The sequence below is a fragment of the Apteryx rowi genome, unplaced genomic scaffold (genome assembly GCF_003343035.1).
Source record: "Apteryx rowi isolate R43461 unplaced genomic scaffold, aptRow1 scaffold_38, whole genome shotgun sequence".
NCBI classification, from domain to species: Eukaryota; Metazoa; Chordata; class Aves; order Apterygiformes; family Apterygidae; genus Apteryx; species Apteryx rowi.
The window spans coordinates 1,329,883-1,343,520 of NW_020450307.1; the positions used below are offsets into that span (position 1 = coordinate 1,329,883).

The 13,638-nt window shown below is 45.0% G+C and overlaps 1 protein-coding gene across 1 annotated transcript in view; it reads left to right on the plus strand.

Annotated features, from left to right (window-relative positions):
• Positions 1–13,638, plus strand: part of MASP2 (mannan binding lectin serine peptidase 2) — a 29,281-nt gene that overhangs the window by 5,128 nt on the left and 10,515 nt on the right. The window contains exons 3-5 of the mRNA XM_026074035.1: positions 8,706–8,887; positions 11,268–11,487; positions 13,231–13,408. Coding sequence (XP_025929820.1) covers positions 11,329–11,487; positions 13,231–13,408 — 337 coding nt within the window. The 5' untranslated portion in view covers positions 8,706–8,887; positions 11,268–11,328. The remainder of the gene's footprint in view (positions 1–8,705; positions 8,888–11,267; positions 11,488–13,230; positions 13,409–13,638) is intronic.

Consider the following 13,638-nt stretch of genomic DNA (forward strand, 5'->3'; position numbering starts at 1 on the left):
GGCTGGATAAGGGACATTGTGTGGCTGTACCACAGTGCAGAGGGAGTAAGTAGCTGTGCCAGAGGAAGGCCCTGTGCTTAGGGCATTCAGCTGGGAATGAGGAAGTCTCTGTTCCTAGCAATACCTTGAGGACCTGGATGAATCTTGTTTTAAAACAATTAATGCATAGTGTAAAAAACTTATAAGCAGTCTGTATAGCAGGACCTTGTTGAATTTGGCTTGAGGTCAAGCCTACTTCCTATCATAAGATTGTTTCCCTATAAAGTAATTGTGCTGTTAAAAATGTTCTCTATTTCACCAGGCTGTGCTTGACTGGTGCACGTTAGCCTCCTCTCGACAGGAAGGAGCCAAGGATTTATGGCCGTGGAAAGTTGCCCGCTCCTGGCTTGTACATTCCAGAAATGGTGCAGGAGGCTTTTGGTCCCCTCGGTGATTGTTTCAGTCCATCATTCTAGACACAGCTGTAGCTGTGTCACCATTATGTGAAAGGGAAAGAGTGTTCAAATATGGCAGGTTTAGCCGTGACTCTCTTTTTTTATATATATATATATATAWAATACATAAAAATTACTGTGTRTATATATATATTTATATATATATATTTGAACAAGAGCAGGTTGTCTGGATGGGTTTGAAGATATTGGTCGGCATTAATTGGTGAGCCTAGCATAGGCAGCAGCTCAGTTATTACAAAAAGGGGAGGGAGAGCATTTCTATGATAACTTCTTAAACAGAGTTTTAACTCTTCCAGGTGGGACAAGATTCTGTACAGGGAGTCCCCTGCTGCAGAGTGAAACTCTGAGGTCAGGAAACATCTCCAAACAAGCCTTTGATGCTGTAAGAGCTCTGCCTCTGTCCTTGTCCTTGTGCTGCTAATCTAGTCAGAGGTAAATTAGTCCCATGGTGAGAGCTGCCCTGCCAGAAGCTTAGGTGCAGGTGTACAGGCAGGGAGCTGCAGCTGCCTAAAAAGCCATGGATGTTCACTTTAGGAGCCCAGAACTGTGGGGAGTAAAACAGCAGTTTTCTTGCTCTGAAATATTGGCTTGCAAACAATGCTCATCTTCATCTGTGAGCTGATGAATTTACCCACTGCTGGGAGCCAGCAGGCTGGAAAGTGCCTTATGATTGCTCTTCCCAAAAGGATAACTGAACCTTGTTCTGTGCTGGAAGGCAGCTTCTCATGCAGTGGGACAGAGTGGGCTAGGAGCAGAATAACTGAGAAGAAATACCACTCCCGGCCTTTCAGTCCATTCCAGAACCAAAATGGGAATGTCGCTGTATAGCAAAACTGTCTAAATACTGTGTGACTCAGAAGCTGTGCGAGATAGCACATAAACCCAGTAGAGTGAGGTAAGGGAATGCCCTCCCACCCTTTAACTGTAAAGTCATAGGCAGGCTTGCATTTTGGCAGTTGTTTGTTGCTGTGGCTTCATATAAAATATGAAATTACTGGGTCTGTTATTGCTGGGAGGAGAAAGCGCCTGTGTGTGTATGAGCATATTCTGCTTTTCAGATAAGTATTAGTTGCTATTTTTATTTAACTAGCAGCTTTCACAAAGGGGCCTTCATGAGATGATCCACCTTTGCCAGCATTATTGAGCATCAAACAAGAATGAGAAACCAAAGTATCAGCCAGCGTGTCATAGATTCTGCAGGAAGCAAGCAGGAGGGTGGGGACTGGAATCCAGGAAGTCTCTTTCTTTGAGCACAGGATATGGCTACATCCAAATTATGGCACCTGGGGAATCTTCACACAGTTCCTGGGTGTCTCTACCTTTAAATATGATCACAGCCTCAAGAAATCCTCTTGGTGGAAATAAAGTGCCAAGAACAGCCCATCTTGTCATGGCCTGTAACTGTCCTGGGATCTGGGCAGGCGGAGAGATAGGTTAATATGTTTCTTGTTTCCATAAGCACTATTCTGACAGCGGGTCAGCTCTGGCTGCAGGCCTTTGTAGCCTGTGAATGGCAGGCCGTAAATCAGGGCTGGCACTTAAAAGAAGAATTGTAATGAAGGCTGAAAGATTCAAGGAGAATTGTTTTCCTGAATCCCATCCCGTTTCTACACACGCACACACAGACACTTGCCCTGTCCCTCAGAAACATATAACTAAGCTTCACATTGCTGGGAAGATAGACTGCCTGGTAAATGAGATGTCATGGACAAACAGTGCCCTAGCACTAAATGGATTATTTTCAGATTATTTGAAAAGATTTAGCACAAGGGCAGAAACCATAAATAACAAGGAGCACCTTGGGAAGCTGTAAACAGCCTCATGAGCTCTCAGGATCTTCCCAGTGTTAGGTTCTCTACGAGCAGAAAGCAAGGGAACTCTGTCTCCTAAAGAGTATGCAGTAGAACAAATGGATGAGAGCAGTCAGCGAAGGAGAGTTCATTTTGCATGGTGTTGCAGGTCACTTTGACACCGGAGGCTGTGACTGAGTCCTGTCTAGTCTGCAGAGAACTGAGCATGAGGTGCCCCAAGCTGGCTGCCTACAGCAAGTTAGCGTAAGGGGTGTGTGAAATGCTATCTGCAAAACCCTGCTGGGCTATAGGCTTGCAGTGGCAACTTACAGCACAGGACATTTGGCCCAAGACACAAATGGCTCCCATCTTGCAGCAAATGTTTGCCCAGTGCTTACCTTGACTCTGCACATTTGGTGGTGGGTGTATGCTGACCATTGGTTGGCAAAAAACGTGGTACTATATTGGTGTAATTTAAAAGATGAGCCTTGTTTTCCCACAAACAATGTTTAACTTTTCTGTGGTACTTAGGCTCTGCTCATGCCCATTTGTTCTTCTTGGAATACAAATATTAACAACAAAAATAATTTTAAAAAGGAGGAGTCCTGCTGCGAGATGACCCTTGGTTGCCATGCCCATTGCATAGTCCCCTCAGTCAGGTGCTGTCAGATGTCGCTGTGGAGTCTCCTGCTTTTGCTGTGTCTGCACAAGGCTTTCCTCATATTGAGCCAGTTGTTTAATTAATCTTTACTGTTTGTATTGCAGTAGGCAGGACAGTCCCTCAGCTGAGACTAGTTCAACACTGTCAGGCCTTCTGTAAGCAGTTCTGCCAAAGAAATGATGCTTCTCCACTAAGAGCTTTTCATATAAGCGGAAGAGGTGAGATAGGAGGGGAAAGTGAGAGAGCATACAAGCAACTATCAAGGCCATCAGCAGAAAAGCAGTGCTAGAACATAACATTGGTCTACAGACTTCCAGATCTAGTTAAACTAAAAGTTTGCAACTTTGAATTCCTGATCTGTCCAAAGAATGCAGCGTATTAGGGTGAAAAATTACAGTGATAGAAGAATAAAAACCTTCCAGTCTTTTGAGACTTTCTTAAATGAAAATATGTTTCAAAGTGAAAAACCATTTGGTCCATCTGTGTCCCATTATTAAGCTGGGGCCATCATCTATTTTCATTAGGCAGGGCCTGAGCATGTGGGTGGGGACAGAGGCCTGGGCAGCTGCCCTGGACACCAGGCTAAAAAGCACCATATGGAAAGGCCTAATGTATGTTAACAGGCATCAGAGACCAAATTGAAAGAGTAATGGCCCATCCACATGCGGTAGCCTCAATGAGACAAACTCTCAGCACCAATCTGTCAGCTGCAATTTTGGGTCATTAGAGTGCTGCTAAGCAGAGGCTAACAGACAAGTAAGAGAGAGTAATCTGGCTTCAGCAAGAGTTATTCTTCCAGCCATGCTAGCACTCTAGCTCAGTTTCTTCCAAGCTAACATACATCAAACAAAATACTTTCTTTTCCTCCCCTCAGAGATTCTTCCTATCAGGCCTCAGGGGATCCCAGCCAAACATTTAAATTACATACAGTAATCTTTTAATTTCCTGGCTGCTTGGTGGCTCTGTATCCTTCTTGCCACTTCAGATAATTTCATGCTATAGCAAAACCTAAATAAAATAAAGTGTTTCCCTTTTGTCAGCCCCACAGAGATGTACCTGAAGTATTTTAGTTTCACCTCTCCAGAGTTTCTAGTGTGCTGGTATTAGCTGAGGGCACTCAGAGCTCAGCTAAAACCCTCAGTGCTCTGCACTGTGAATGTCCTGGCATTCAGGATAGGATCTGGGTTAGACTCAATATCCTTGTACCAAGTTAACTCTGCAATGAGCCAGATCTTTTCGTTTGCCTTTCCAGTAGGGCTCAACACTGCAGGAGCAAAGTAAGCTCTTGCAGCTGTCTGTCTGCCAGTGGCGCTCACTGACACATGTTACGACTGGGGCAATTTGGGTTACATTTTAGCAGACTCAAATTAGAGGATTTTAGCATCCACCAAGCCTCCCTTCACTTGCTAGCAGGCCCAGTGCCTCCAGGGTATGTCAGCAATTTATAGTGGGTTTTTTTGTTGATAAGATCTCTACCACTTACAGCTCTGAGACTCAACAGGTGGCAGGCCTGCTGTTAGTAGGTGTAAACAGGTGGTTGTGTGTCCAGCAAGTGTGAAAAATTCACATTTGCTTAAGGATATAATCATTTATGCTCAGCAGTCCTACAGCGTCTTAATCCAGGGAGTATTTGAGTACCAACATCTGAAAATAAGGTTTTGTGCCAGTCACGTTATGGCTCTACCTATCACAAAACGCAGATCTTTCTGAGACAGACTGTTGTGCTGTGTTTGCATATGGATATTCTGGCTTAAGACAGGAAGTAAGGAATACTCTGATACGTAAGTTCACTCCTCCTTTATAATACTTCTGTTTAAATCTGTGGAACAGTGGCAGACTCATCTCAAATCCAAGCATATGTCACCACCCAAAGCAAAGGCACACGGCAGCAAAGGATTTTTGTTATTGCTTTGTGAAGATTTGTGTATCTGTGAGAGAAGCAAAAAAGAGCAAAGAAGCTGAGGAATAAAGCTACTCAGCACAAAACTCTTGCCCTAGGTCTTTGGGATTTTTTTTCCTTAGGACAAGAAGCAAGAGCTTTTGGGTGGAATTCTAGCAAAAAAAAAGTTCATGGATGTATACACAATGGCACTATCCAGTTTGATTCTTCCATTGTTCAGGCAGAAAGAAATTAGCTGTTTCTGCTTGAAAAATAAGATAGATAAGGCCAGTCTCTGTGAAAGGGAATGCTTCCAAAAGGTACCTCACTTATTCCTAATTTCTCCTCCAAAGAGAGAACAGTCTGGGATCCCAGACCGCTGGCAAACTGCCCAGGTTCAGAGAGGTGTCAGCTTGAAATAGTTGGAAGAAACATTTTGCTCCATTCAGGTGATAAGCAAAAGTTTCTTTCCACTGCAGGTTGCTTGGTAGGAAATTTTTTTTCTGTAGTGCTATAGGCATTTTAATGTATGGGTTCTGATTGATATGACTATTGGATCTGACACAGCCTTCAATCTGTTTTCTCCAAGGCAGAAAAGAAGTTGTTTGTATTCAGTGAGGGTTTTAGCCAAAGGGAAAAATCTGTCTGTTTCAGTGTATCATGCTAACTCGTTATTACCATAACATCTGAGTAAAAGCTCTTATTCTGAGAGTGCTTTGGGCTGGTCTTACTGTTTATCTAGATCACTGGGGTAATAGCTTCTCTGTTAGACAAAGTGGAGGTTATGAACTATTGCAGAGGAAGAGAAATGGTAAAAAAAAATGTTCTGGAGTTGAATGGTGGTGAGTAGAGAATGCATCTGAACGTGTATATTGACAAGGAGCCTCCTGCAAATGAGCTTAGTGAATTTGCCGGTCCCAAAGCTGTTGAAACCTGACTGTTCCTCAGTACATTTTTCAGCTTCTCTCTCTTGCTGAAGGGGAGACAACTTTAGGAACTCACTGTCTCCTCCAGTCTTCAGCAGGTTGTACGTTTGGGAGGTGAATCAGTTGCTGAGCATTTACTTATCCTCTTGGAGGCTTTGTCCTGGAGTGAATGGCACATACTAATAACTTCTTCTGAGGAGGCAAGCGACTTTCCAGGCCCTCTGGTCATCGTGGAAGGTGTATAACCTCAAAGTACTCTTTCCAGATGAGATTCAGTCGTTCCTGGGGCTGTTCTGGGAGCCGAAGAGTCTCCAAATTACTTGGCAAGGCTAGGCAACTTGCTGAATCCGGCTACAATAGGTTCAGGGAAGGCTTTGGATTAGCTTCCTCTTTTCACAGTAGGGAGTTTCTGATGGGCTCATCTTGGTCTTTTTATCCTTCAGTACAGACATTTATCCTATTTTTCTTGCTTTTCCTTGCCGTAGCCCCCAGTCTGCCTTCCCTGCTTTGAGACTTTGTTAGACGAGAGGTACATGTCAGACGTGTGTTATTGACCCACCCCCTTTGTTCCTTTCAGTTGTTTGGAGGCAGGCTTACCCAAGGAAAATGTGTTGGCTGTGCCTGGAATGTGCATAACGTCTTTGCTTGGAGGGAAGACAGCCRTGTATTGCACAGCTTTGGCTCTAGCTGAATCTGAATTCTAACCAAATTCTCTTCCCAGAGACGAACAGCTGCTCCAGTGAAGTCACAGACTTGGAGCCAGCCCAGCAGACATGTTGCGGCTACCAAGGATGTGGGCGGGAGGGAGACAGTAGCTTTGTAAGCTAGTTCAATTTTTGAGAGCCAGGCAAATGGGACTGGGAAGGCCAGGGAGACAGACTGGTGAGATGGAAAGAGATTCTGACCTGTGCAGCGCCTACCTTGTCTTCCTCGTGGGCTGGGAGCATTTTCTGGGAGCAGGCAGAGTGATATGATTAGCATCTCTTGCATGCTCTCATATCCTCTCTCCAAGGGAAGGAGCGTGCAGTATAGGAGTTTGCCCTGAAATTCATATAGTCATGTGTGTAATACATATGCATACATCTGCACAGTAGTTGAAATGGGCTGGCATGCATGAAAATGCTGTGCTTTTGGATTCCGCAGCTGTGTAGTGGTGAACAGAGGTTATGTAGGCATTTACACGTTATCATTTTGATTGCTCTGTGTGTGTGCACATTCTCTCACGTTTCAGTGCACACACTCAGAGTCGGAGACATTTGCTTTGCACTCTGAACTTTGTGGAGCTCCTGGAGAGGTCACGTTTCACAGCATGAGACAAGCACCTATGCAGGTGACCATTAACCTTCTTCTGGAGAGCTCTATTCATGTCAGAGGAGCAAGTATCAGCCAGTATTTTCACCCCAGAGCTTTTGCTGATCTTTGTAGACACTTTGAGCACAGGTCATAGAGTGCTTTCAAGATGAGGACCAAGTCCTTGAACTGCATTGGCTGTCCTTTGGAAGTCAATGAGCGTGGGGTAAAGAAAACAAGTCCAGTGGTTTTCACTGCTACAGAAATGTGCCATAGCACCCTGTAGCAGCTGGAGTCCTTCTTTGCAAACAGAAGATGAAGTGAACAGAAGGTGCTGGAGAGCATGGGCAGGAGGTGGGAAGGAAGGAAATATGCTTTGACTGAAGAGAAAAGGTAGCTTGCACCATTGCAGCAACTTTTTCTGCCTGCTGTTTTTGCCCTGCAAGATTTGTTTTTCCCTATTTCACAGCAGCCAGGCTCTTCCTCCTGCCCCACTCCATGCTCTGCTTGCTCCGTCTGTGTGCTTGTCTCCTGATGTCAGTTACGCTCGTTGATTTGTAATGAGGAACTACACTGCCTTTTCCTCTGCCGCCTCCTCCCCCAGTGCTCCGAACCCCTCARTGCAGAAGGATTGGATTTAGCCACGGAACAGCAAGCATCAGAGCAATCTCTTAGGGCTCTGTGAGACAGCTGGCATTTGAGAAATAAGGGGCGATGGAGAGCAGTGTCTTTGGGGATCATAGCAAGCAGCCATTAGGCTCATTTGCTTTCTGGGCTTGTGACATAAGGATAATCACTGTTACGTTAGACCACTCTATTTTATCGTCTTAGAAGCTGGGAAGGCCTGTGAACGCTTTTCCTCCATTCATTTAATCAGCCTCTCAGTTTGGCGCTATTCCTGTGTTTTGGATGCGGAGGCATGTTCAGATGCTCGCCACCCTCTTTCTTATACCATCTGGTCCTGACTGCAATCAGCCGTTGCAGTGCTTTGGGTGGATTTGCCATCAGAACGCGGGAGCTGCCTTTCAAAGGCCCAGAGGTGGTTCTCCCTCCAGGCAAAAGGTGATGGAGTCAAGATTTTCTGAGGCAGTGTGTGGTTTTGAGAATAGAGCTGTCTGGGACTTTTTTTGATTAAATGGATTGGGGACTGTATTAACTTCATTGTTAGAAGATCTCAGGGTTTTGTTCCAACTGAAACACTTTCTCTAGGAACATAGCCGAATTTACATCAAGTAATGTTTTTGCAGTTTCAGCGGGAAACGTGACCTGCATATCCATGTCAGGACTTGACATGGATCTCTCACAACTTTGGATGCCCTACCTGCATGGCTGATTTCCAGCTTTCTCTTTTGATTTGTTTCCTGTTGCTCTCTGGTTTTGCAGGGAAAATAGAGATCAGGTCTCTGGATGTTAGTAGTGCCAGCCTGAAAGGCGCTGTGTTAGCTGAGTAGCTCTGCTCATGCTGATTTATTCATGTATCTGGCTCAGCTGCCTGCACTTGCTATTGCCACAGGAGGGATTTGAAACCTCTCCTCGACAGGCCTCAGTGGTAAGAGGAGTAAAAGCAGCTTTTGAGAGCCAGTGCAAGGGCTGAGGGAGAGTATGGACTCTTTTATACACCACATGGGGTCTCTCAGTATCTTTGTCATTCCACAGTCCTCCATTCCATGGAGGCTTTTATTTATTTATTTATTTATTTTTAAGGGAAAGGCCATTCTTTGAACCTTGGCTTTCGCACATGTTGGTTCTTCTCTTGAAAATGATGGCTTGCCTTTGAGCTACCTCAGTCCCTCAAGCACAGAAGGAGACGGGAGCAAGAAGACAGCTGGGCAGACTTCACGAGAGGCATCTGTCACTTCAAATAACACCCAAGCTTCCTAAAGTGGGTCAGTAACTTGGCAAGTCACAGATAGCTGGAAACTGCAGTGATACATATGAGGTCCATTCAGCCTTCAGACTAGCTCAGGCCTGTGCGGGCAAAAGGGAAACTATGGGGAAGAGGAGCATCTGCGGGGCCTGTGGTTAGCCATCACAGTGCTCCCAAGATGCTGCTGTACATGGCTGGCTGGTGCCTTGCAGCCTTTTGGAATTGGAAGGGTTCTGGGCAAAGAAACGGGGAAAATGTTTTCGGCATTGCTTCATGTCAGGTGCTGAGGACTGAAATCACAGCAGTCTTGACACTTCAGAGACCATGCAGGAGGAAGGCCAGTATGTGCACCAACAATTCAGTTTCCCCAGGCTCCAAGATTACAATTTATTAAGTAAATTTCCTAGTTCCAGTGCCCTGCAGCTGCCAGCTTCAAGGGTCTTATCAGACTCTGGGGTTGTGGGAAACTTTTATGACCCACTGATACTTTAAGATCAGCATTGACTCTCCATGCCCATGCCACTAAAATGAGTAGGAAGCCTTGTTTGAAATGCTTCTGAAAGTATTCATGTCTGTAGGAAGCAGCCATCAGCTGAGTTAAGCAAGTATTGATTCTTCGCAAAGTTTTCTCTCTTTTCCCTCTTTTCCAGCCTGTATAAAGTCCACATCTTGTGTGTGYTGATAGGATCACATTAGCAACTGGTGGGCCTTGGGAAAAGTTAGTCCCCTCTGGGTTCTTGTCCATTAACCATGCTTGCAGCTACTACTGTTACACAATTTATTACTGCTACCGGTTGCTCCTTCGCTTTTATTAAATGGCATTTTTGTTTGCAGTCTGCTAGATGGTTTGTTGGCTTTAGTTTTGTTCATGTAATAACTCCTGCTTTCCTGCCAGCACCAACTTCAGTGCCTGGGTTAATGATTTTCGGCTGTTTGAAAGTGAATATGAAAGGGTGTCCATTTAATTACAGGATATCTCAGTATAAATTGCCTGCATGCACAGTTGAAGAGTCTGTGTTCCTCGCTGCAAATTAGCTTTCCTGCTCTCTGTCCATTTCTGCTGGGAAAGAGGTGGGACCTAGGTTCTGCACTAGCAAGTCTGGCTTTTCACCCTCTCTATATTTATGCTTTTCTCCATATGCACAGGAATAGGAGTTTTGTAGGAAACCTAAACTCTGACTTTAAAAGAAGCACTCTGTAAGCAGTGGAATTAATAAAGCTTAAAGTCTGGTGGCATTGGCTCTCCCAGATGAATTCCTTGGGGTCTAGTAGGGTTTTTGTGGTTGGATATGTGTAGCGGTGTGGAATCCCTGTGTGGGTTCCCATGTATCTAAAAGGAATATGAGTTCATTGAGTCTTGTCCCCAGAGAATCTCCAGTAATAGGAACTAATTTTTCTATCTATCTGCCTATTTCCGCTATACTTGTTAGAACTTGAAACTGCCGCTTTTCTGCCAAATTTGGTAGGAATTGACCATTGGGCTTTAAAGTTATTAGGCTAGAGCAGACAGGAAGATGTGAGCGCAGAGCATGTTCGTCTCATTTCTTTAGCAAGCCAGGTTCAAAAGGCATGGTTATTAAGTATGCCTTTTCACCTTATTGGTGTTCCAGGGTGGATGGGATAAAAAGCCATCCATGCATACAAACAAGGCATGGAATAGCTTTCAATCACAAGCTTGCACTGGATTAAAATGAACAGCTAAGATACCTCAGTTGGTTAGAGGGAAATAGTGTTGCCCAACTCCCATCACTCCCCCATGCACACACTGGAGCCACTCTGTACCTACTCGTGCTGCCTTCCTTCCTGCAGAGATAGGATACCTGATGCTTTGCCCTCCAAGAGCCTGCAGCATTCCTAATCCGTCCATTCCATCTCTGTCTGCCTCTCGCTGTCATTGACTGAGGCCCGATGCGCTGAACGCAAGCCTGTTTTTCAGTAATTGCTGTTCCCAGAACTCAGCAGGCTCAAGGGAGGTGAAAAGGAGATAAACATCGGAGTTCAACAACCGGACAAACGCAGCAGAGCACACACAATATATCCACCCCCAAATGCAAATAGGTTAGAAGAGATTCCTGCCCTAGGGCTCAGAGCAGACTCAGGCAGGACAGCAACAGTATGAGGTGAGTGCAGTCACAGGGACCTCCCCAGGTCCTCTGGCAACCTGGCTTTGTGCAGGCCTCAGGAGGCAGTGCGATTCTTACCTTTTCTAGCTTTCCCTACAGTATGACTCTTTTATACCTCCTGATTTATTCCATTGTCAAGTGAGAAAGGTGTCCGGGCACAAAGATTTCAACCAGCACTGAGATCTCTGTGATTTCAGACTTGGAGGTGTGTCTGTTGGGGTGTGATCTGAGTTGACACTCACCCTTTCTCTGTTACTCTCTGTTCCTTTGAGGCAGGCTGTTCCTCTTGCTAGCTGCCCTTTGCAGTGGAGTAAGCAGCAGCATTGTGCTGCAGAAAATGTACGGGAGGATCACATCCCCTGACTTCCCCAACGTCTACCCAAACAACAAGGAAAGAATCTGGAATATTACTGTCCCCAGGGGATATTCTGTCCGCATCTACTTCACTCACTTCAACTTGGAGCTGTCCTACCTGTGTGAATATGATTATGTGAAGGTATGTGTATACAGGAGGGGTGTGTGTATGTGACAGGTTAAGTTCTTTAAAACTGTGTGTATATGATCCTGGGCACGTGCAGGACCAACATAACTGTTGTAAGCTGTAGGTTTCAGTCTGCTAGTAAAGTTCAGGCTCAGTTGATTTATAAAGGATGTGTTTACTGAGGCCCATGGCACCAAGAGATAGAACTGATTGTCATGTTGGAACATCTGAAACTTAAGTTTTTCATGTTGGGAAAATTCTGGTGTTCCTGTCTCATGAAGGAAAAAGATTGAAATTTTGCCCAAAATAATATTTGGGAATACTTCACTCAGCAGCCTTTCTTCAAGAGCTTCATTTTGATAGTTACAGTGTGTGGTTTAGACTAGCATGTAGTGATGTACACAGAGCATAATGGGAGACCGTAAATGTGTAAGTGATAGTCTAAACAAGATACTCAGCTTGTCGAAAGGTGCACTTGCAACACTTGCTATCATGCTTTTGTTAGCTAATGTGAGGAACACTGGCAGGAAAAGAAAAAAAGATACTGGCATTTGGAAATGTTTGGGTGATTAGCAGTGTCCCTGAAAGGTTTGTACTCCACGTACTAGCATGTGCTCTAGCCTAGGCAACTTGATAATTTAAGGCCATGYTACCTCTCCACTTATTTTGTGGTTTAGACAGGCCTGACATACACTGAAGGGGCAGCTGTGTACACAGAGAGCATGCAAAAACCACTGCATCAGCAGTACTTTTGAACCTGATAGAACCAGATCAGGCAGCTTTGTTCCCCTCTAAGAAGATCTTACTTCTGTGGTTTTACAGGGGCAAGATGCTCGTGTTCCCCCAAATCTGTGTTGTTCTTCATCTCGTTTTCTTTGGGCAGATCAGAGTACTTGTTCCTGGTGGATCTGTTGTACGCGCAATTTTATCACTACCATGGACAACATGAATCCCATGTATCAGAACATTTATCTTGTACTAAAATAATATAAGATAAATGAAGGGCAGGAGCTGGAATAAGTGAATCATAGAGCACGCGAGTCACTAGTTTAAAAAGTCCTTTATTATACGTTTGAAGCTGTTACTGCATGAAACCTTTTTATCCCATTTGTCTCTGGCTTTAGCCTCTGTCAAGTCTCCTACACACCACGATCTGACTGTCTTTGAAAGTACAAAGTTAACAAGAGCAAAATGTACAGTAAACAAAACACAGTGCTGATAGCCCAGACTGGCCTCACAGCTTTGTGGGGCCTCTGAAAGGAAGAAGGGAGACAAAATTGTGGGCTTAAATCACAGAGGACAGGGGAAGTCCTCTTTTATGTGTCACTGGATCTGGATGGACTTCCAAAAGCCGCTTTTGAGAGCATCCAAGTCTAGAAGTATTCTGAGCTTCCTTTCACACACTGACAAACACATGCTTTCCAGAGCGACGTAGAAAAAAGGTTTATTTCTGGTGTGTCAGCACAATGGGACAGAGGTACAGGAGGGAAAGTCTGTCAGGACTTACTGCACTTACTTCAGTTTGCATTTCAAACTTCTTTCTGTTTGCATGCTGTTGCCTCATGCATACAGCTCCTTACCTTGAGCAGGGTAGACAAACATGGTCAGACCTCCTTTGCCATTTGCCCACGAGGGATCTTGTGGAGCACTGGCCACAAATTGAGCAAGAATTTCTTCCCCTTGCATGGCAGCCATGGCAGAGGTTAGGGAGAGCAAAGCCCCATGGTGACCTGATAGGTTTGTCCGTCTGTTTTGCAGCTGAGCTCTGGTGGGAAGACCTTGGTTATGCTGTGTGGAAAGGAGAGTACAGACACTGAGGAGGCACCAGGCAACAAGACATATGTCTCCGTTGACAACACCCTCATGGTGACGTTTCGGTCCGATTACTCCAATGAGAAGCCCTTCACAGGCTTTGAGGCCTTTTATGCTGCTGAAGGTAAGAGACCAACCCCTCTTTGTAGGTGGAAGAGCCCCAGCTACGGTGGGGTTGGTGCTTCCGTGAGCTCTCACAAGTCTGGCTGCTGGTGTTGGGTGAGAGAAGGCAGCCTCCTTGTATGGAGAGAAAAATGACACAGCCACCAAAAGCAAACAAACCAAACTCACAATAAACATAGTGGCTCAGACCAAGACACAGTGTTGTTAAAGGGTGTTAGTTGCCTAACAAAC